This window comes from Onychostruthus taczanowskii, unplaced genomic scaffold, assembly GCF_017590055.1.
Source record: "Onychostruthus taczanowskii isolate IOZ18803 unplaced genomic scaffold, ASM1759005v1 scaffold10, whole genome shotgun sequence".
Taxonomy (NCBI): Eukaryota; Metazoa; Chordata; class Aves; order Passeriformes; family Passeridae; genus Onychostruthus; species Onychostruthus taczanowskii.
The window spans coordinates 11,758,965-11,782,338 of NW_024496526.1; the positions used below are offsets into that span (position 1 = coordinate 11,758,965).

Genomic DNA, 23,374 nt, shown 5'->3' on the forward strand with positions numbered 1-23,374 from the left:
CTGTTTTTTTCCAGCTTGTTTAGACAGCACAGTGATGATAGAGGAAGGCATGTAACAGCTCCAGATCTTTACTTTGCATTTAGTATATGTGAGCTGGTGAAGAACTTAAGAAAAAACAAAGTAGGCAAATACTCCTACTGAAAACCTGGTTATTTATATGTTTTTGATAAAAGCTGCCTTACTTCCCTTTTTATTTTGCAGTTGGAAATGCAGTATAGTAGTTGGTCTTAAAAGTTGTGTTGGTGGGGTTTTATCAAAGGCAAGAACCTAATAATTATTTTCATTATGCAATTATTTGAAATACTTGCTTTTAAACACTGCCTTGAAACCCAGCCCATAATGGCTATAAATAGGGCTTTCATTAACACAGTGTTTTCTTAAGGCAGTGAAAGTCTTTGAGAGCTGCAAATATAAAGAAATTGCCTAATTTGCACTCACCGAGGATTGCATATTCTAAATGAGCTACAAATTATTTTTCACAAATGGGGAACATAAAGATCTTCTGTATGAGCAAAACTTCGTAAATGCAGAGAAATTAGGACAGAGATGAAACTCATGGGCCTGAAAAGAGAGAAAATGTGCATTAACAGCTACCACGTACATTGGCTATCTGCTGTCCTGGAATTCCAGTGGAAGTGTGATTTTGCCCAAGAAATGAATCACTGGATTGTACCCACCCATCTCCAAGCTCTGAGAGGGCAGTTCCTGATGGTGTCAGAGGAATTTGGGGTTTGTGCTTCCAGGCCAGACCTTGCACCATCGGGCTGTGCTCTCCTGAGCTGTCCCTGCAGCCCGGCCCCACCAGCTTTGTTCCAGTGCCTCTCACCTGACGTGTGGTGCTTACTGCTCACAGTCACAGCTGGGTCTTGGGGACTGGGATTTTGGGTTTTGACATCCTTGAAGTCACCCAGGGAAGCCAGGAGTCCACACCTATCACAGGACTGTTGGACAGGGCAGTTGTTTCTAGATGAGAAGTTTGAGTATGATGGATGGAGTTATACTTTTCTCATCTGTGAAGGAAAAACCTCCCTCTTACAGTGGCCCTCCAGCTCTCCCCAGTATTATTGGTATTTAGTCCCAGCAACCATTCCTTCTTTTTTTTAAATCACTTAAAAATAACTGAATTGTGTGTGGCTTATCTAATTAGTGAGCAGTAGCTCGATGTCCTGTATAACTGGGTTGAATTCCCTCATGTGCCCTATGAAATCTGGATCTGGGTGTTTGCTTACATATATTCTTTTGGCTTATGTACTGGCTTCAAAGCTTGCAAAATTTTGCAAAAGATAAATAAACAATTGCCCGAGTATAGATTCGTTTGCCTCTTGACAGTGAACTGAGGACTCCACTGGCAGTCCTGATGTGACTTTAAATTTGCACTACTTGATTTGAACACACCTAAGCTGATTCAGGCTGGAGTAATTGATAGGAGCTTGGGAAATCATCTAGTTTTTGAAATTTAGTAGCTTGGTGTAACGGAAACTTTGTCAGGGATATGCAGTGCCAGCTTTCAGAATGCAAGGAATGCTTTCAGAGGAGATGATGGAAAGAAAAACATATTTTGCACGTAACAGAAAAACTCAAAGTCTCTGCGTGGTTCCAGGTATGGAAACAGCAAAACTCAGAGTCTGAATGGTTCCAGGTATGAAAGCATTTGAACTGTCTTTGCTGCTCAAAATCTCAGCAAGCTTCCTTTAAAAAGCTGGTGGTGAGTTCAGTTACTTTTCAGTGCAGCTATTTAAAATTCTGTTACAGAGTGAAATGAGCTCCCCTTCTGCTGCTCCTCAGCTAAGCTGGTGCATCATCCAAAATAGACATGTGGGACATGAGGAAAACGAGAGAAAAAATTGTTCTGCCTTTACATGGTGGAGCTCTTTGCTGTAGGTGAGGTGCCTTTTTAGTGATGTTGTCTGCCCTCCTAAGAAGTTCAGGCACTTGATAGACATCTTCTGTGAGCTAAGGCAAGCAGAGCTGCATTTATGGAGTTTTCCAGTGGAATTTCTATTCAGTTTCCTTTTTAAAGGAGGAAATATTGTCCATTAAACAACACTTGATATTGCATTACTGATGTTAATTTCTCCTTACAAATATTAGGCCTGTGTTCACTAAAACCTGTTCTGTTAAAAGCTTGTCTATTCATCAGTTTTAGTTCTCCAGGGAAACCAGTACTTAAATTATGTGATGCCACATAATGTTTCTATTCTTGTGCTACTGGCACTGAGGGTTGAGTTAGTTTTAACTATGCAGTTAACAAATCATTAAATGCTTTTGTTGATTCAAATGTACCTTTCAGCTGTGCATATTGTAGTAAAAGCCTGGTAATTTTTTTTAAGAATCTATTGTAATGGAAGAAGGGCTTTGGGAGGAAAAAGCGAATTACTGCATAATAAGTTACTAAAATGGCTCTGGGAGGAGAAAAAGCATATTAATTCATAGTAAATTACTAAATGAAAAAAAATCGGTAGCCCATTTTAAAATATACTTGTATAGGTCCCAAGATGAAAGAAAAAAACCCACATGTTTTAAGCTGCTCGTGATAGGGTATCATCTGTTATCTGTTCCCTCGGTAGAGGCAATGCTTTCCTTTTTTTAATATAATTTTTCTAGGTAGGTTTCAGGAGTAGGAAGAAAATTTATAAAAACCATGTCACGTTGCCAAGGAAATTAGGAAACAAGAATTGAAAGCGTGGCTGAGAGCTAGCTGAGAGAGTGAACTGCTTGGATGCCACTGAACAAGGATAATACTCGGTTCCTGTAAAAGTGCTCTGATACCTTTTTGTTGATAAATGAAGAAGGGAAATCAAGGGCAAGCCCGATGAAAGCGGCACAGCTCCGAATGCCAGCCCAAAGCACCTGCTGCTCCTTTCACAGATCTGCCCGTGTCAGTGCTAACTGTCAAAGCTTTCTCTTGTACAGCCTTTTGCATTAACAAACTTGTGCCCTGAGCTAACGTAACCCTTCTCTGTTGTGCCTGTCGCCAGCGGCCAGCGCAGTCCTTTGCACAGACGGCCAAAAGGTCCAAGGTACGGTAGCCCGGTGTGCTGGCATGCGAAGGGAGCCCTTCATGCTTGGTGCAGCTTCGTTACTTTGTGGAAAGTGCCTTTAGTTTTCTTTTTTGGCATTGTAGCTTTGTTTTATTCTGTTGGATTTTTGTCTTGCCTAGTTGTTTGCTTTTGTGATTTGCCTTTATATTTTTGGTGGCTTTTTATTGTTATGGAGAGAAACACTTTCCCAACATTTTATTTACTTTTTTTTAGATGTGCTCTATTGTGCTGGTAGTGCCTTCAAAAGCTGCAATTGCTTGGATATTTTCATCCTAAAGGGAATTATTTATTCTATTGAAAACATGAAAAATTCCATTTTCAGCCGTTTTGTTTTTCATATAATGAATGAAAAAAATAATGGCTTATGGTATATTTATATTATCTTTTATAAGCCATAGATTTTAATTTTACATACTTTCCTTTAGTCAAACACAAAGTTAAAGTTAGTTCGGAGCCTTGCTGTATGTGAAGAATATCCACCACCTCCCACAACTGAAATATCCCAGGACCTCCAGGTAAAAATTACCTTACTGAAGTTTCTGGAACAATTTCAAGTAACTTCTTGTTCAAAAGAAAGTCTGTTGGGTATTCTTTAAATATGTGGATACCATCTGGTTGGGTTTTTTTTTTGTTGGTTGGTTTGGTTTTTTTTACTACTGGTGTAATAGAGGTGATAATATCAGGTGCAGAATTTGCTGCTTTGTTTTTCTGAACTATACTAGTTGATATCTGTGGGCAGAAAGAGAGGGTTTGTCAGTTCTTTTAACATATTAGTCCAGCAGTGCACTTGAGGGACTCTAAAACTGCTTAAGTTCTGTCTGCAATTATTAAGACAGAAACATTGTGATTAGTGTGGAGCCTAATTTATTGTCTTTGTATATTTTTGAAAATGGAAACAGTTGTGATGTCTGGTGTTGTAACTGAATTTCTGCATATTAGTCCCAGTTGCTGGTAGCTATGTAATACCTGCCTGAGGTATATCTGAATTAATCTATTAAAATTATAGAACACACTTACAGAAGTTCCTACATGCTAAACAAAATATGTAAAATTACTTTAGAGAATTTAAACAAAATACATGTTTCCTGACTTTACCTCCATACCAGTCTGGATTTTCAGAGCAAAACCCTGCTGCTGGCTTTAGTTCTGTGCACGAGTGAGGGCCATCAAAATGCTGGGTTTGTTCATGCCTATCAAAACAGGAATGGGCCTTTTCTGTTTTTGAAAAGCTTCTAAACTGTGCTTTTGTGAAAAGTCTCCCTTTGGTTAAGAAGGAAGCAGTAGAAAGCAGGATGGGAGGGGATTTTGCTGGAGAGGGGGTAATTCAGTTCTGAGAAAAGATGGACATTGAGAGCTCATGTAGGTTTTTGTCAAGCTAATTCAATTTTTTTGAGACTGAAACAGTAGGTTTGGACTGAAACCCTCCAGGTTTGCGAGGGTTTTGTTCCTTTCGAAAAATAAGAAAATAGTATTTTTGTAGGCCTTTACTAATATACCAGAGTTTGAAGTGTTGACTAGAGGAATTCAGAAACTGGGCCTGCTACCATGATGAAAATCCAAGTCCTAGTTTGGAATGGGTTGCAGAGTAAAGGATTAAAAAACAACAGAAAAGTTATTGATGTTTACAATGATTTACAGTTCTTTTGTAATGCTTCCCATAAGATAACAAAATAGACTGAGACATCTGGTCAGGCTGAGTTGTTCAGTCTGAAGCAGTGGGGTTTGACTTTGTCAGTCACTGTAGCAAATTACAAGACAGACACCTGATTTGGTGGACTGATCATCTGTGGTATATTTCCAACATAAGAGGCATTAGGATTTTTCAACCTCTAGCACTACACAAGACCATGTGTTGAATGATTTAAAGTCAGGCATTTATAAGGTGGTGTTTGTGGCCAAGTCCTCTGGGAATCTGTCCCTAGCTTTGTGCTGCCAGGTGGCCCTTGAAAGGAGTCTTTGCAGCAGCAGGAGGGATGTCAAGGCTGGTTCTGCAGAATGAATTGGATTGTGTGATAATGTAAGTTTGTACTAAAGGAATACCAGAAAGCAGCTTGCCTTAAGAACAAAATTAGAGCTAGCTGTGAGTTTTCTTTGGAAGCAGTAATGTAGAAGAAATGGCTTATGAATCCCAATAGCTGTGCAGAGAATGATTGCTAGAACAAATTTAGTTCTTCCCTGGAGGGTGGAGAAATGTGTTGGAGAGTTAGAAGTGGGAATCTGTTACAAGTTCTGATGCTGGGAGTGCAATCCTGTGGTGGGGCAGAGGTCTCCCATGACCCTCTGTAACAACTCACACAGGCAATTTCTTCACCCATTTTGCCTCCTTTCCCAAACTATCTTTGGGAAAGCATGGGAGACTTCTTCATATGTGCCAATCAGCTGCTGCAATTGGGACTAATATGCCTCCAGCTCCATAGTCTGAAGCATTAATTGTGCTTGGGATGTGTGGGAGATGGCTCAGAGAAGGAAGAGCCTGCCTTGCACAGGTGTCCCTGGCAGCAGGAGAATCACTTCTTATGCTCCCCCTTCCTGGAAGAGTCACTGCTTTGTTGTATCTGTGATTGCAACTGAAGTGGCTTCCAGTTTAGTTTTAAGACATGGGGCAAATTAAATTCAGGATAATGTTGCTGGTTATGTTTGAAGAATCACAATTTTCAATTATTAGAAAGTGTTAGGCTTGATAGGATGAAAAATGTATGTACTTAATTAGGGAATGGTGTGAGTTTGGGGATAACTCCATGGTTTTGTCTGTGACTGTCCATGAGTCACCCCTTCACACCAGCAGCTCTAGCAGGGTGAAATTCCTGACCCAGGCTGGTGCAGGAGGCACATAGCAAGGCACCACTGGCTGCTTCTCCTCAGAACACTGTGATGGAAGAAGGTGGCAGACCAAAGAAATTGTCTCAAGCAGATGAATTTGCTTTCTAATCTATGTTTCTATTTTCAGTTGCAACACGAAGGAAGATACTGTTTCTTCCTGAGAAACCTAGATAAGAGCCTTGCATATTTTTAATACTTGTTAAAAAGCACTGGTAGCCCTTTACTGAAAGGTACTGTGAAACTATAAGCTTACAAATTTATTGCAAGAGGAAGAACATTACTGTGATATGTTTGATCTTTTATCTTTGTAACACTAACTCTATATTCTCCTGCCATCATTTGTGTAAACATCAGGTTATTCTGACTCTATTTTCTAATACAAAGTACAAGCACTAGCAAAGGGTGATCCAGTTCATTCAGCCCTTTTAAGGAAGAGCTGTTTTCATATGAATGACAGTTGTTATTATGAGTAACAAGTCAATAAATCTTCAAAAGGTTGACCTTTCTAAGCAAAGTAAAATAGCCCAATGGAGAGGCAGTGGGAGGAGCAGGCAAGGGGATGTAATGTTATTTTCTATTGACTTATGTTGGTTTTTCTGCTAGAAAGCCCATCCTCAGCAGTAGGCCTTTGAGATATATTCTTACCTTTTTCCCAAAAGTGTTAAGCTGGCAGGATTTATCAGGTTTTGATGGTTTGGGACATCTTCCTGTTTGTTTGGTCTTTTCTTGTTTAATAACAATTTGGTGACAGTTTCCTCTTCTACAATGAGGGCTTGGGATGGGTGATCAGAGTTAGGGTGAGGAGTCTGTTCAGTCCAAATGCCAGCAGAGGCCTGCTGCAAACAGGGTGGCATTAAGAGAGTTTTATAGGGGAAGAGAAGTTAAAAGATTTTTCAGCAGCTTTCCAGTCAAGTAGGTCATATTTAATTAGATGCTACAGTTTTTATAGCATGAAATCACAAGAAAGTGCCCTTTGGTACCCCGTTCTGGTGCATCACACTTTGAAGTAGAGCTGGTGGTAGTAACAGAACTGGCTGTTCAGATGGTGATTCCTTTTTTTAGCTCTTGTTGGGGAAGGAAGTATGAAAATGATTACTTGCTGAGATCCTTTGACTAAACTATTGCTGTGTGCATTACTTGGAATGAGTTTAGAAGTTGCAGTCACTTTTCTAGTGAAGAAAATCAGACTGAAAATTTCCTTAATTTACTGATAGTTTTGTAGAGTGTTACTGTAACATGGAGGATAACATTAGTGAATCCAAGTCAGGAACAATTTCTTAATAGGACAGAAACATTTCTTTCTCAAGTAAAGGTTACACAGCTACTTGGTGAATGGTGAGTGTAGAGCATTTTGTAGTGACAAATCAATTGCTCATTTGAATTACCCACCAGTTTATGAGGCAAGGAATGCAGAGGCTTGTTCTGGATCCTTAAGATTTGTAGCCAAGTGAATTCTCAAGACTAGGAAAGAATCAGATGAGAGAGTTCCTTGCTGGTTACTGAGCATGGTGTTTATCAGATGTGGTTACAGGTCCTGTCCAAAGCTGAGAAGCCTTCATTGACACAGAGTTGTTGTTGTATAGTGGGTGTTCATGAATTAGGAAGTTTAATTGGAACATTTATTATGGGGAAAAGTCATGATGAAAGGGAGAGCTGGTAAAACTCTCAGTGACTGTTTTTCCCTCACTTGAAAAAGTTGTGGCCCCAAAGCTGCAGATGGGAACTGCAAAGCCTGGGTGGTGCAGGGCTCCCCCTGTGCCAGCACCGGCAGGAGTGGCTGCAGGCTGGGCACGTGAACAGGATCCAGCCTGGTGGATCCTGGCTAAATTTAACTCTGGCTGCATTCCACGGGTGAGATCAAGGCTGTGCAATGACACAAGAGCAGAGCTTAGAGCAAGAGCCTGGATGTGGGTAAGAAGGGTTTTGAGGGAAGAGTGAGGACTTGTGTGGGAAAGGATTAAGGTGCAGGGCAGAAGGGGGATAGGCAGGAGTGCGTGAGGGGCTGTTCTCAGGATTGGGAAGGGTTAGATGCTGTCAGGAATGTGGAGGTGACAGCATGGACTCAGCTGGCATCTGGGGGAGCAGAACTGTCATTTGAGGGAGTTAAAAGGTGACAGGGGAGTCTGGTTCTGACAGGACTTTGCCACTGCTCCCGTGGGAGTCCCTCAGGCACAGTGAGTCCATTGCTCCCCAACTCCTCGGCTCTGGCTGTCTGAAATGTGTTGGTCCTCCACTGACAACCTCCTGAAACAGTACAGGGGTATGAAAAACAAATTGCAGTCTTGCACTGTTCAGGGTATTTAGGGGACCATTATGCCACTAATTTCAGAGGGAAACTTTTTGCTGTATTTGAGAAAGAGGTTTTATAATAGTTCACCTACTGGTATAAAACCACGGATTTTGAGGTGGTTGCATACAAAGCTACTCTATCAAAATACACAGGAAGTTATGAAACTAAGCCTTGATGACAGGTCTGCAAACTTTGCCTTGATGTATTGTACTGTAAATAATTCCCCTTTTTGTGGATCTGGAAATGCTGGTCTTAGAATTTTGTGTTTTGTTTTTTCTTGGTATGAAACAAATCAAAACTTAAAACAAGCTTTTACAGTAAAGAACGGTGAAGAATGGAGAGGAAAAAAGCACTGTGGATGAGACATGACTTAAAAATATAGAGGCAGTGTAAAATTTGAACATCTGAAAAACCGGAATATTTTCTTACATGTATGGCGTAAGATACTTTGAATTCACTTTGCAGTAGCATTCAGGGCCTGGAAGTGTGTGTAAATTCTAAAATGGCTGTGATCCTTTCTATGCCTTCTCTGTACACTCTGATTTACTGATAAATTATTTCATTGTGTGGTAACATGGAGCACATGTGGAATCAGAATATATAAATTTTTTTGTTGTTGTTGCTTCATTATTTTGCAGGTAATATAGTACAGAACATTCTCCTGCAGGTGTTATTTGAAATAATTTGTGTAGTGACTGATTTTTACTTTTTGACAGGAGAAGATTCAGATTCAGTTGTCACAGTCTTTTGAAAAAGAAGAAAAACCTGCAAAAGATGAATCAGAAAAGGAAAAATCCAGTGATAAACTGTCCAGAAAAATGTTATCAAGAGGTTTGCTTTCTCTCCTTGTGTTATTCAATATACTGTATAGATAAAGAACATATGAAAATACAGTTCTGCTTCCAGGTCTTCATTGCATAAACATTGCATTATTTTTTAAAATTTGATTTGCAAATGAAGCAAATAGATCAGACACCTTTGAGCTAGAGGAGGAATTGGTCCCCAAGGAAAGAGAGCTTTAGAGACTTCATCAAACACTCCAGCAAAAGCTTTTCCTTTCTGTTCATGTCTGACTGTGCAGAGCAGCATAAAAAACCAGCTGTGTTGTCTCAGCTGTGTCCAAGTTCTTTAAGCTGACTTTACGAGTCAGTGGAAGCTCCTGTCTTGTTCCTGGGCTTTGTTATAACAGGACTGGTGAAACTCAAGTGAGAATGGCACAGCTCCTTTTGTACTTTTTCTGATCCTCATTCAACAGGCGTCAGTGTTCTCCTTTGTTTATTTTAATTCTGATAGTATCTAGAATTTTTTCAGTAAAGTTTTGGAGTAAGGGTAGAACTACATAAATCAAGAGGACAAGTATTATGTTTTCACTTAAATATTCCTGCCTTCTGGATTAAGTTACAGTCTGTGTACTGAAAATCTACGGGTTTTAATCTGAAAGAGCTGTGAAATCAATGACATAAACTATCAGTTTATGTCCATGCCACCTGATGCCTCCTGCAGGTAGAAGACTTTATGCATTTAACTTTAACTTGGCAAATCATTTTACAGCTCTTCCTTTAAATATCTAGAAGGTTTACCTAAATATCTTAGATCAGACAGAGTATAGGAAATACCTTTTGAGCTGGAATTATTTTTCAGACAGGTGGCACTTGTCCATCTCATGTCCCACAATTCCATAAGGCATTCCTCATGTGGAATTTCAATGCAGCTTGTCCCAGCTGGCAGCCAGGTATTTGTGAAACAAAAAGCACTGGGATGGAGAACTTAACCTGCATGTATAAATCTCAGTCTTTGAAATGATGCCTTAAACACCACCCCAAATACCCAGCAGGTAATGATGGGGGAGTTGAGAGCAAAGTAACAAAATGCCTGTTCTGAATTCAGCCACTCTCTCCTCTGAAGGTTGATTACTTCCCAATATAGGATATGCCAAAATAGAAAATTATGGAATTTTAGCATCACTTCTAGTAATTACAACTAAATCATTGCTCACTTGCAAATTAGAAAAATTGAAGTAAATAATTAGTGAATCTTGACGTTTTTACCAGGGATGGCCTTTTTTTTGCCTTCTCTTCAGAATCAAAAGTAATTCCAAACCATAAATGTTCAGACTTGGTTGGTTTCACTTAAACTCTCTGGGCAGCTGGAAGAGCTGGGACCTGGACATAAGTTTGAGTTGTGCCTAACTAAGTTGAGACTAGGTTAAGACATAAGTAGTTCTTGGAAGGCATCTAGTTCCAAAAATATTGTTCCAACACCTGTTGGTTTGAATCCTAGTACCTGGGACCCAAAGGTGCTCATGTAAGGGAAGATTTGGGGTTAAATCATTCCTTTCAGGGACAGATTTTAGGGGATAGTATGTAACTGAATACTCCACTGAAACTGGAAAGGAGGCGGAAGGTTGAGACTACTTTTGGAAACATCTAAACATGATGTTGTGCAAACAAAGCCCAACAGAACAAGGATTTTTAGTAATGCAAAGCACCACCTTGTGAAGGTTAAACTGTTGCATTACAAAATTTCTTTGGGCAACATGCAGTAGTTGAGTAGATGGGCTGCTGCTGCTCCAGATGTGTACACACACTGCAGTGTGGGATAGTGAGAAAATGTGGCAGGCTGGTGGAAATCAGGTCTCTCAAGGTGATTACCTGCTTCACAACATAGAGCCAGTTGTTAATAATAGTGGTGTTATTGAAACTTCTGCTTCTGCATTACCCTTCAATTAGGGGATAGTGGGTGGTGGTGGATTTTCTGTTTTGTTTTTGACTTGTAGGCCTTTTTCCTGAAAACTGGAAGCATTTAATTTTGGCAATAATGTACTTAATGGTTATATAGTATTGATCCATATATAGTATGTTTAGCAATAATTGGAAAACAGCTTCTTCAGAGTGTAATTTGCTCTCTTCCCCCTCACCCTTAGATTCCAGCCAGGAGTATACAGATTCCACTGGTATAGATCTTCATGAATTTTTAGTAAATACATTAAAAAACAATCCCAGGTAAGAATCAATAATGTCAACTTTCTTTATGTTTTTCTTTCTTCTTGTTGCCTGAGGCATCACACTACCTGTTTTTTTGTTTGTGGTTTTATTTTTCCCCCTCTTAAATGTCTAATCATCCATGTCAGTTATTCAGGAGGAGATTCTGTTGCACAGACTGTCTAAAACATCACTGTAATTGGTTTTCTTTTTGAGCAGAGGTTCAGGACACTGAAGTGGTTTAAATGCTTTTAATGCTTAATATGCAAATAAAGTGTTCAGTCTATGTGCAATTCTCTCCCTGAATGGGCTTCAGAACATTGTCTCTAAACCTTGTACTGTCTTGGCACCTGCTTGTTAGAGACCAAACTGCCTTCTCTGACCCTAATCTGTCTTGCACTGAATTTATAGATAAAGGCATTTTTTAAAGCTGTACCATATAACTGTAGTTAGAGAATTTCACTCTGCACGTGAGAAAACAACTCTGGCCTAATCTGAGTCCATCATTTGTTGGCAACAGAGCTGACCTGGTTCTGTTGCTCTGAGGTTTGCAGTCTGTCCCTGTCTTGTTTGTTTTTTCCCTCACTGGAGTTTTGTGCTGGCTTTGTGGCTGTAGTGCGAGGCAAGAAATTACCTTGGTGCAATAGTGCTCTGCCACAAAAGCTGTTTCACTGCTATTTGCTATTCATTCATATTATAGGTAGGACTTCCAATGTGATAATTTATTTGGATTCCATTTTATTCAGAATAAATGTGGCATAAGCCATCATATGGCCAAAACCATAGTCCTGTAGAGTAAAATTAGAAAGCACAGACTTCTGTGAGACTTAGTAGGTGGTTCCTGTTTGAAGCCATGAAGCATCCCAGTGGAAACAAGGAATTGTAAGTGAAGAGCTCCATGTGTTTCCATGCACAGTGACTGGGAAGCTTGGTTACTTGATGTGCACAGATTATGAACTGTGCATCACTGGATTTCATCACATCTTAATACCTTATTAGAACTGATCCAAGCAGTTTCAGGAAGAGTGTTCCTTCCTACCACCTCGAGTTTTAGCTTTTTTGTATTTCTAATGTGTCAGCACATTGCCACATGTGCCAGCTTTAAGCCCTTGGTTGTTGGTGATATGCCCCACCACTTTGTCACTGATTCCCCTGATGTGCTTCACAATCCAAGGACCAGCTGAGGCCTCTGCACACTCCCTGCCCACACCAACCAACAAGGAACAACCTCAGCCCTGCTTTTCCTCCTGGAGCCTGTCTTCTCCATAACTGCACTTCCTACTGAGCCTCCTGGGCAGGGACTTTTTGGTGGATCTATGTACTCTGAATCTGAGAGCAAAACAGCATGGTTCAATAGAAAATAGCAAAAAAAGAAAACCTTGTCCTAAAAATTCTGCATTTGACACCTGCTGGTCCTATTTCCAGTCTGCCATCATCCCTTGATCACAGCTCTGATCTGTGTATTCTTAAGATGAATACAACTGCAGTTATTGGAGTGTCTCATATGTGAGTTGCTGTGTTTTTATTTTCAGGGACAGAATGATGCTGCTGAAATTAGAACAGGAAATTTTAGATTTCATTGGTAATAATGAGTAAGTACTGTACTCTCATAGGAAAAAAGAATTCAAGAGTGTTCCTGTTTATTTAATAAAGCTACTATTCCTTTCTTCCAGAGTACCAAGAAAAAAGTTTCCCCCAATGACATCTTACCATAGAATGCTGTTGCACAGGGTAGCTGCTTACTTTGGATTAGAGCACAACGTGGACCAGAGTGGGAAGTCAGTCATAGTAAATAAAACTAGCAATACAAGAATGTAAGTGTCAAGAACCTTGAAAAACCCTTTTGATGTAGCTCTAACGCCTGGGATGTGTGAGGCAGTGATGCTGTAGCAGGTGAGGTCTGTCTCCTCACTGGGAGCAGGCATCAAGGAGAGGTAGTTGAGAGCTGTTCATGTTCTTGCTGTGTAATGATGTGATGTGTTTCATGTTTGAATTCTTTTGGGGAAAGAAGGATGTTATCTCTGAGTTAAGAAATTTTGTTGCTTTTACTAATTTTGTTTCTGTGAAATACGAATTTGTAGCAACTGTGTGTTGCTTTTCTGGCAAAGATGCATTACTAATTTTGTTTCTGTGAAATACGAATTTGTAGCAACTGTTTATTTGTTTAAAGGTTTACACCAGTAAAGTGTACAAAGTGCATTCTTTGTTTCTTTTGGATAGCAGAGCCAGCTCTTATCTAAGAACGGGGTCATTTCTGATTTGGTGAAGGGAGGGGACTTACACAACTGTGGCTTTTGTATTGTAAAATTCTACTGGGAAAATTCAGCTGTTGAAGTTCTTCTGTTGAAATAATGTTGCTTACAGATCTCTCATGGCCTTACAAATAAACATAGCAGGGAAGACAGACATCAGTGGAAATGTCAACCAGGTTAACAAGCCATGGTGTGCTGCTTTACTCTGAGGGCTGGGGAGTTCTTGGAGAAACCCCCAGGAAAATCCCTATTGCAGAGAAGATAGCATTGGGGCCACAGCAGTTCTGAAATCTGTGCGGAATTCAGGTTTTCATTCAAGGGACCCAGCTGTTCTCTCCATTCTCTGCACTTGCTCTGTCTCCTCATTCTCTCTCAAAAAGACAAAGTCTAATGTGTTGACATATTTATGCCACCTAGTTTCCACTTTTAACTTAGAGCATTTGCCTGACACCGTTTTTTGTTGGTGTTGAATATGAAAACAGGAGTTTACAGTGCCTGCATATCCTAATCTCAGTCTCTAGGTACACTCTTTATAGCTTTGGGAGAAAAAAAATCTAATTATCCACCCTCTTTTAGAGTCAGTAGGACTGAAATAATATGCCACACTGAAATCTCACTTAAGTAAACAGTTTGTCTTTAGAAGTTTTACAAATATATAAAGACCCTAAATATATGTTGAATACTTGTATTATTTATGTATGTGTTTTTGCTTTGGCTGTACAATCTATATCTAAATTGACCCAGAAAGCCAAAAATTTCAAATCTGTTGCCTTTGCATCTACCAGCTTCTCTAGACTGAAGCTTCAGTCTACCACTTCAACTGTGGAATAAGAACTAAGATTATTTCATTTTTTATGTTTTTAAAAGAACATGTTTAAATAGCTTGTGGCCTCTGGAAACCCCTGTAGGTGTAGTTACTAATTAGCAGGCATTTCATCTAACCTGCAGACATAAAGATTCTTGATGTTTTCAATATTCTTATTTTAAATCACTTTGGATACAAAATAAGAATTTAGAAAGAAAACCTTGGAGATCTGCTCCATGTGGAATAAAGCCAAACTTACCTTTTCCTCATAGGCAGGTTCGCGGCTCCCTCGCCGAGCAGGGATGTTACTGACATCAACCACCCAGTGCACACTGGCACGTCTCAGTGGAGTGGGAGTTGGTGATGGCAGGGCAGTAAATTCAGAGACCTTTAAAAGAAAGAGGTAAGACAGTCTAAAGGTTCTCTGAAATGCCTGCTAATTATGTTTGGGCAGCCAGTACCCAATAGGCAGGGCTGGCTGTTTCGTAGAAAAAGCTCCCCTCACTCCATCCAGAAGTTCTAGGTAATGATAAGTAACACAAATAGAGAAGAGCATACATTTATTCTGTCCTCTATTAGACAAATATTTCCTGATTGTCTGAGCTCTTCTCTTATAATAGCAGTCATTTTATTATTCAGGTACTTGATATATCTCTTTAATAACAAGGATTTGCAAAATACCACTTTTTCTTTCACAAAATAGACAACATACCAAAGCAATATTTATAATCTGTTGCCTCACTCTCTCTCTATGACTGTGTGAAGCTCTTGCTTGCCTGCATTATACTGTTCTTCTCTTACTCATTTCTACTTAATTTTGTTTTAGAAGTTTCTAAGTTTCAGTGCTTTCTCCTCCACCTTCTTTCTTCTGTTTTCCCTTGAAATGAACTCTGAGGTATTGCGGCTCTAGCGGCAAACACCTGTCTTCCCTTCCATGCATGCCCAATATCCATTGCATGGCACCAGCTGGGATTCAAAAGCACTTCTGATTCCCCAAGGGCATGTGGTTTGCTTCCCACCTTAACTGGGAGTTGCAGCAAAAGCTTTGAAAGGAGGAAGAGGTTTTTAAAAGCAGGTTTGTTATGCCTCAGGACAGGACTTGTCAGGGGTGCACCATATCTTTTCCATTGCCCAGACAGCCAAAATCTATTCTCTCAGTTAGAATATTAAGTATATTTTAAATTACACCCAAATATATTTCAGTTTGTTCCACTGTGTGTGCAGTATGTTTACAAAACCATAAATGTTTTCTTTGTAACAACTTTTCTCAGACCTGACCAAAAGTTTTGTGAACATATAAAGGACGAGAAGAGCGATGACTTCCAGAAGCGGTACATCCTTAAGAGAGATAACTCAAGTTTAGACAAAGATGACAACCAGGTAAAGCACACGTGGCTTATTCCTTCCACTTGCTGTGTTTGACTGTGCATTCTTACTGTTTTCCTTTGTAAAATAATACTGTACCACTTAATTTAGATGAGAATACGATTAAAAGATAACAGAAGAAGTAAATCTATAGAAGAACGTGAAGAAGAATATCAGAGAGCTAGAGAGAGGATATTTGCACAAGATGTACGTATCAAAACCAGTCTGGCACTGTTTTCTGTGAACCCTTCACACACCTACATGCATGGGTGGCTTTCCAGGAAACTTTGTTTCTGAATGACACTGAGCAGATGAGAGTGTGGCCTGAGTGAGTTTTAAATGATATTGCAGTTACTGAGAAATCTTCTGTTTTCTCTGATCGCTGCTGTATGAAACTCAAACAACTCAAGAGTTATTGAGGAGTGTTTTCTAGCATTACCTGGTGCAATGCATTCCCCCCTTTGCATTGTTTCACCCCTCACTGCAATTTCAGTTAGAGTTTTGGTACTGCAGTCATGTCAGTTGCTCAGAACAATAATTAAAAGAAGAAAAAACCCCAAGCAAATTACAAAACAAAAAAACTCTTTTCTTGCTTGTATCTATAGCCACATCATAAGTGGTAACAGTAAAATGATTTGAGGTCCCATATTTGAAATTCCTGTCAGGAATCTCGCAGTCTGATCTCCTGACTGGAGATACTCTGCAGGACAACATTACAGGCTACAACTCAATTGCAAGTAGTGATTATATTGAGTAAAACAGAACAAATTTGTCTTTAAAAATGTGTTACTTTTAATAATCCACTTCTGACATTTACGTATAACTCTTGCACGTCCAAAACCAGATTCTGAAGAGAGTAATGAGCTCTTGAGAGGCTATTTTTTTTTTTGTTCACCTTAGTTACAAACAAGAAGAATAAACTTTTGGAAATAAAATTACATCTTTCTTCTGCATCTTAATTTACTATGTATTACACCCTTAGAAGCTTTGGCCAGATGTTGGGAGTCACAGTCAAGGACACAATGATTTGAGTCAGGAGCAGCCTTTTAGGTTCTGTTCCATGTGCTCTGTAGCTTACCCGGACTGGTACCCAGGGCACTGAGCAGTTACTGCAGCAGCAGTGGCCTCTCCCCCTCCACCCTTCCCAGCAAAAGACAAGGCAGCTCAGGTGCTGTGGCAGCCCTGGGAGTCACACACCAGCTGCAAGTGACAGAAGGCACCAAAGGCCCAAGGGAAGAACTGTAACTTCAGAAAAAGTCTGATAGAAACCAAATGAGCAGCATTGTAACTATCCTCATGCTGACTTTGATTTCCTGCACATGGGCCTTTTTATATTGTCTTGTTTCCTCATGGAAATTATCCACCAACAGGTAAAGTTTTTCAGGCAGCTTAAAATAAAGAGGGTGCTGTAGAAGTCTGTGTATAACGAGAAGACTCCAGTTTGCTGTGTGTTTTGTAGTAGGGGTTCTGGATGCCATTCGTATTAATTTCTGCACTTCTTTGCCCCCAGTCCCTGTGTTCCCAAGAGAATTATTTCACTGATAAAAGGTAAGAAAATTTCCTGTTTAATTCTGTTTTGTGCTCCTATTTTCTTAATAAATATTAAGCTGTCTTATTAAAATGTCAACAGAATCCAGGAGGAAGAAACTAATAGTACCCAACAAAGACGACAGATACTTAGGTATTTGATGCTTTCTTTTAAAAAAACAAAACCCAAAGTATTCTGCATGTGTTTTCCTTTTCTTTCTTGTTTTTTTCCTTTTTTTTTTCCCCTTTTCCCTTCTTTAGCTGCTTGTGCTAACGGTCGAGTTTGTAACTTGCAGAATCAATAAGGAGGCATCGGGGAGATCGGCCAACAGCCACCAGAGCAGCACGGAGACGGAGCCGCGGCCGTGGAGCAGCACCGACTCGGACAGCTCCCTGCGCAGCCTGAAGCCCGCGGTCACCAAGGCCAGCAGCTTCAGCGGCATCTCGGTGCTGAGCCGCGGGGACAGCTCTGGCAGCAGCAAGAGCACGGGCAGGCTGTCCAAGACAGGTACAGCAGCCCCGGGGCAGGCTCTGGGGGCTGAGCCGGGTGGGCGTGGCTGGAACACCAGGGGAGGCTCCCTGCGTCCCTTTCCCTCGGGATACGGGGGCTGCACACACGGGGCATCCTCAGAGCCAGCCTAGAGCCGCAGTGTGACAAACGCGGTGAACGCTTCTGGCTTTGGAAGCAGAATTTCCAAGCGCCTTGTAGATGGCTTGAAGTTCAATGCCTTTCATCTCGTGCAAAGGGTTTCAAAATGGTTTTTACCAGAAATATTTTAGTAAAAGAATTTTGGGGTTCGGGTCTCCGTTTCCAGTGGGGCAAAACTGCATTGCACCATCTCAGGAAACTCTGCACTGCTATCCTACTAGCTCAGATAAAACAGCAATAAAGCCTATGAATTGGTAGCTATTTTTATTGTGTTCTCTTTCTTTTGTTAAATGAAAATGAATGTGGCTCAAATGTTTACTTAATTTTTAGACTGCTGAGAAACCAAATCAGTGGAATGAAGTTTAATGTTTAATTTTAAAATTCAAAAATGTTGGGGGAAAATACTTATAAGAGTCAGGGTTTCAAAGGGGGTTAACTTCTAATGTGAAAACAAAATCTCAGAAAATATGGGAATTAATCTTCTGTGGGTCAAAAATTAAATTTAGTAAATATTTGTATTTCAAATGCCAACATAATTTGTTCCAGTTGCTAATCTCTGGAGAATTTTCAGGCTTGTAATACATGGGTGTGTTATTGGTGGCTGCTTCAGAATTTGAAACAGAACTATAAAAAAGCAGAATATAATTGCTTACCTTATTAATATTGGCTTTGATCTTATTTATAAAACTGGTTTCTAAAGAGGCTCTATTTCAATTTTTTGCTTTTCCTTAAACCACCACTACCTTTTAGGTATATGGCCACACTGCTATATATTAATGCAGTGAAACAGTAACAAATTCTGTTTGTCCATTGTATACTTGTATAAAAAAAGACCCAAACCAGTCCAAGGTACTTCTGCTGTAAAATTGTGCCATCATATGAAGTTATTCCATTTAGCAGTGTAGTGATGTTATTTGGCACAGCTTGAAAAGAAACTGCAGCCTAACAATAAAATACATTCTTAGACATCTTTATTGGCTAAATTTCAAGGACATAAATGGATTCTTAAAATTTTTGCTGGAGTCTTTATTTTGGCATTCTGAGAATTTGGACATTCCAGGCTGGGAATGCCCACCTTGATGATTGCTGCTTCATGCAGTTCCAGGTTGTGGTGATTGGCACATGTTGAGCTTGGGTTTGTTCACGTTGTTCAGGGATGTGATTGGCTCTGGTTATAATGGCTTCAGCCTCATTCTCTGCATAATCTAGAAGTGAACACACTTGGAAATGAATCCAAGTAACTCTGCTCAGGCAATGATGGTTTTACAGAGCTGGGATGTGCTGTCTCACCCAGTTTACAATTAATAGCTTTGATTTCACTTAATTCAGCAATAAAAAAGGCCAATGCTTCAAGCTATGCTCTCCATGTAAACACAAGTTGAAGGATTACAATTAGCAACTTTTATAAGGGATTGCAAAGTAACTTCAAGTAGTACATACATTCCCTCTTGAGTGCTTTTTGAGTCTTTCTTTTTCTTCTAGATTGTGTAGAGGCTGTTAATGGGGAGTTTGTAATTAATTTACAAACAACTGTATTCTGTTTCCAAGTACTGCAAGTACCATACACTTCTTACAAAGTCTGCTAAATTATATACCTAAAGCTCCAGGTGTCAGGTGATCTGGGAACAGCAGTTCCACAGACCTCTCCATACTGGACTTCTGGAATATTTCTTTTAGCTGCATGCCTTGGCTTTCAGGAAGCTCAGGGTCTGGTTCTCCACTGCCTTGCAATGTTTATAGTAATTCATATCTGTAAAATGAGTACTGATTTCAATTGGCTCTTTCATCTTCCTTTGAAATTTGAATTGTTGCATAAAGCCAGGCTAAGCTACAGTCTTACCCTCATTTCACTTTTCATAGCTGTATTCTTGATTTCAGCCTGCAGAATGTCAGAGGAGGAAACAAACAGTGTTGAGGGGTTTAGTGCAGTGCAAATTGTCCAGCAGGTGATTCAGAGAAGATCTGATCCCCAGCAGTGGAAAGGAACTGGTCCTTGCTTGCATGCAGACAGTGTGCAGGGCATGAGGCTTTAGCCGGCAAATCCACAGGGACAGCGGGGCCCTGCAGCTGCATTCCCTGCACAGCTGCAGGAGCTGGGGCTGGGAGTTCACTGCCTCTGTGTCCACTCCACTATGTTGCAGTAATGACCAATCACTTCCATGAATTCTGCATTTTCTGACCAGAAAACCAAGCTGGATATGAAAACCTTACTTTGCAGTGCAAAGCAGTGCTGAATTGACCCTTGGTTCGCAGAAGGAGCCTTGTAATGGTGTTCCAGGGGAGATGGAGGGGGAGTCCATTGACAAGGCTGCTGTTGAATAATGTGCTTAATGCTGAGCTTTGAGGGTGAGCACTTACAAGTGTGTATTTTAAAGCGAGCTTGATGTTACTGTCTCCAGGTAAAACCAATTTCTCATTACTCCTTTCCTAGGTTCAGAGTCTTCTAGTAGTGTAGGGTCCTCCACGGGTTCTCTCTCTCACAGCCAGCAGCCTCTTCCAGTGCCAGCTCTAAGCCAGCCCTCCCCTGGCACGCCTGCCGTGTATCCAACTGTCAGCTCTAGTAACTCTCTTTCCTTTGATGGTGGCATGAGTGGGCAAGTGGCACCTGCTGCTAGCAGTAGCTTCTTTCTGCTTCCCTTGGAAGCAGCGGGCATCCCGCCTGGCAGTGTGCTGGTCAACCCTCAGACAGGTTGGTACATGCTCGGGGTGTCTCTGTTACACTGGGAACTTGGAAAAAATGCACGAGTGTTTGCATAAGACTTCATGTCAGTATTGTCCTTTGTCCTTTATTTTTCTCTTTATTTTTTAATGTGGTTGTGTTCATTCAATGCACTTAATTTAACAAGGAAGCATGACTGGAGGATCAAAGGAATGAGTAAACTCATATGATTTTTTCTAGAAGAGTTTTGACTTATATGTAAAATTTTAATGAGTGACTTGCACAAAATATGAAAATCATATGATTTGCTGTCCAGAACACAGAATAACTTAATTGTTTCAGCTTTTTTCAGGAGAGGAAAATGTCCTTCCCTGTGCTTCTGTAACACAGTTTCAGTGAGGAAAGAGAGCCTGAGAAAGGATTTTTATTGACTTGAAAGAACTTATCCTTAATTTTTTTTGATGCAACATATTCATGTCTCTATGCTCAAGACTGAGTTAATACAAGTGAAAGAAAGAAGCACAGGATGAAATACTATTTCTAAACTTATCCTTGTCACTTAAAAACAGGATTAAATCAGTGTTGGTGTAATTGGCCAATCCTGGTATTTTAAGTAGTAGAAAATTGTTGCTTCATAATGTAGATGCAAAGACATCTGTAATAACTTGTCTGGATTAAATAATGAGTTAGCATTCTCTGGGCAAACTTTTACTTAAAAATTAGGAAATCCTGAAAGTTTTGATTTACCTTTCATGTAAAAGATCATTTTAGGAAATTATATATTTTAATTTTAGTATAATGATTTGTTTTTGTTGTAGAAAAGAAAATACTTCAGGATATATTTACCATCCTTCTGTAGATGGACTTGATTATGTTTGAATATAACTGCACATGGTGTTTAAAGCAAAATGTTCCTCATTGGGATTGTTAAAATGATCGTGTTGTAAATAATTTCTTTTACTAGAAGGTATAACATTGAAATAGATAAATTCCTCTTTTTCCTTAATATGAATCAATTGCTAAAAATTTGGTTACAAATGAGTTGCTGTAGGACTTAATTTTCATAGATAGCCATTGGATTTGGAGGAGAATGTATTTGTCATCTTAGAGCTAAGTTCATTAGTAGTCTTTGGTAATTATGTTAATGTCTAATGAGATTCTAGTAGAAGACAAAGAACACTTTGGAAACAAGGAACATTTAGGTGCAGATAAACTTCAATTTCCAGTGTACTCAAATCATTGTATTCTGTAATTGTTCCTCTGGCTTCACTGTTCCAATGCCAGCCAAAGCAGAGGTTGGTTCCTGAGTTTCTGGCAGAGGAGTCTGTGCCTTGGTAATTAGGAAGAGCCCGCTCTTACCCAGCCACTACAAGAAATAAGTGAAGCTCTGGTGATTAGCAGGAAGTTGTAGGAGGAAATAAGAAAATCTGAGTCCCTGTTGATGTGAACATTTCCAATTCTTGAGCGTTGAAGAGAAATCTCCTAAGCTCAGTTGAGTATCACCTGCTGAGCTGCAGTCCAGCTGCTGTAGCTTATTTTAGCAAGTCTGTTCATGCTCCCTCTGCCATGAATTCCTCAGTCCTTTCCTCAGTAACTGTTCCACTCTTTAAGTTGGGCAGTTACATTTAAGTATGATGGCACCAAGGAGTCTGGAGGAGCATTAATCTGCTTTTACAGGGTGCAAAGGCTTTAGACTCAGTTTAAATCTTTCTAGAAAGGATAAGCACATCTTTAAATCAGAGGAGAGAAAAATTTACATCAGTGTTGGGCCCTTTAAGCATCAGAATAAGCCAGTGTAGAACACGTGTCACTAAGCAGGTAGGCACAGGTCCTTGCCAGCCAGGCTGTTGTTCCTTTGATTTGTTTTTTGTCCAACCCAGGCACAAAAAGAAATCACTGGGGTTTTTTTATAATTTACTTTTATGCAGTTTATTTTTCAATTCTTTTTCATTGGCCCATTGCTGTAATATTGAGCTTGCAAATGATTAAATAGAATAATCCTGTGTTATTTATTTTGAAAGCTAAAAGCCAATTAATCTAAGAATAGGGGAAGAGAGTCCTTTATCAGAAATCTCATTAGCAGTCGTGGAAATACCAGGGCAGCTATTGCTTTATATAGTTTTCAAAAAATATTTGCCTTTAAGCTCTCCTGTGTTCTGACTGGTTTTCAAATTGATAAAAGGAGGTAAACTTTTAAAATATCCTTAAAACAGTATTTTACTAGAGTTTTCCTTTATTGCTCCTGTCATATTCAATCTACTTGGTTAAAAATCAAGTTTCAAGATGAGTAGCATATAAGAAATTTTTATGAGTGTTCACTGCATAAAGACTGGGGTATCTTTGTTTAGCTTCAAAGTTTTGGGTTTTAGCTGCATGTAGTCATTGCTGTTATAGTTGTGGGCATTTGGCATGAATCTGTCATATAAACCAGTACGCCTTCCCTTATTTTTCAACGTTATTGTCGTATTCATTTTTTCATTTTGCCCGCTGTAAGTACGCTTGTCTGTTTTGTGCCAGCTGAGATGGTGCAGCTGGCTGTGTTTGTTGTCTTTCCCTGGGCAGGTCAGCCGTTCCTCAATCCCGATGGCACTCCGGTTGTGTACAACCCTCCCCTGCCTCAGCAGCCCGTTAGGACCCAAGTGCCTGGAGCTGCACCTCAGCCAGCCCTGGCCAGCCCCAGCCAGCACCAGCCCGGAGCAAACCCCGTCCTCTCACAGGTGCACTTGTCAAACACGTGCTGGGAACGGGGGCGGGGGTTGTTTGTTCTGCACTGGTGTGAAGAACAGTCACACCAATAAGGGGAACTGGGCTTTTTCCCTCCCAGTCCTCACAGCTATCAGCTCTGCTCACACCTGAGCATGGTAGGCAGCCTCTTCTTAAAAATACAGAGGAATTTTAGTATGAAAGTGTTCTGTAACCAAGAACAAGAGATTCTGCCTTCATCCCTAATTGCACCGTGGAGCTACCCAGGCATTAAAAGCAGTA

At 40.1% G+C, this 23,374-nt stretch overlaps 1 protein-coding gene across 12 annotated transcripts in view; it reads left to right on the forward strand.

The window, feature by feature from the left end:
* R3HDM1 (R3H domain containing 1) overlaps window positions 1-23,374 on the forward strand; it is a 79,236-nt gene that overhangs the window by 34,354 nt on the left and 21,508 nt on the right. For 7 of the 12 annotated variants that reach the window (XM_041405585.1, XM_041405598.1, XM_041405643.1 and 4 more), the window contains exons 4-15: window positions 3,467-3,556; window positions 8,868-8,982; window positions 11,075-11,153; window positions 12,665-12,724; window positions 12,806-12,946; window positions 15,461-15,569; window positions 15,666-15,761; window positions 17,065-17,102; window positions 17,185-17,235; window positions 17,378-17,589; window positions 20,162-20,419; window positions 22,952-23,106. In XM_041405585.1, the coding sequence (XP_041261519.1) occupies window positions 3,467-3,556; window positions 8,868-8,982; window positions 11,075-11,153; window positions 12,665-12,724; window positions 12,806-12,946; window positions 15,461-15,569; window positions 15,666-15,761; window positions 17,065-17,102; window positions 17,185-17,235; window positions 17,378-17,589; window positions 20,162-20,419; window positions 22,952-23,106 (1,404 nt within the window). The remainder of the gene's footprint in view (window positions 1-3,466; window positions 3,557-8,867; window positions 8,983-11,074; window positions 11,154-12,664; window positions 12,725-12,805; window positions 12,947-15,460; window positions 15,570-15,665; window positions 15,762-17,064; window positions 17,103-17,184; window positions 17,236-17,377; window positions 17,590-20,161; window positions 20,420-22,951; window positions 23,107-23,374) is intronic. The other 5 variants (XM_041405662.1, XM_041405606.1, XM_041405613.1 and 2 more) reach the window with 5 other exon arrangements.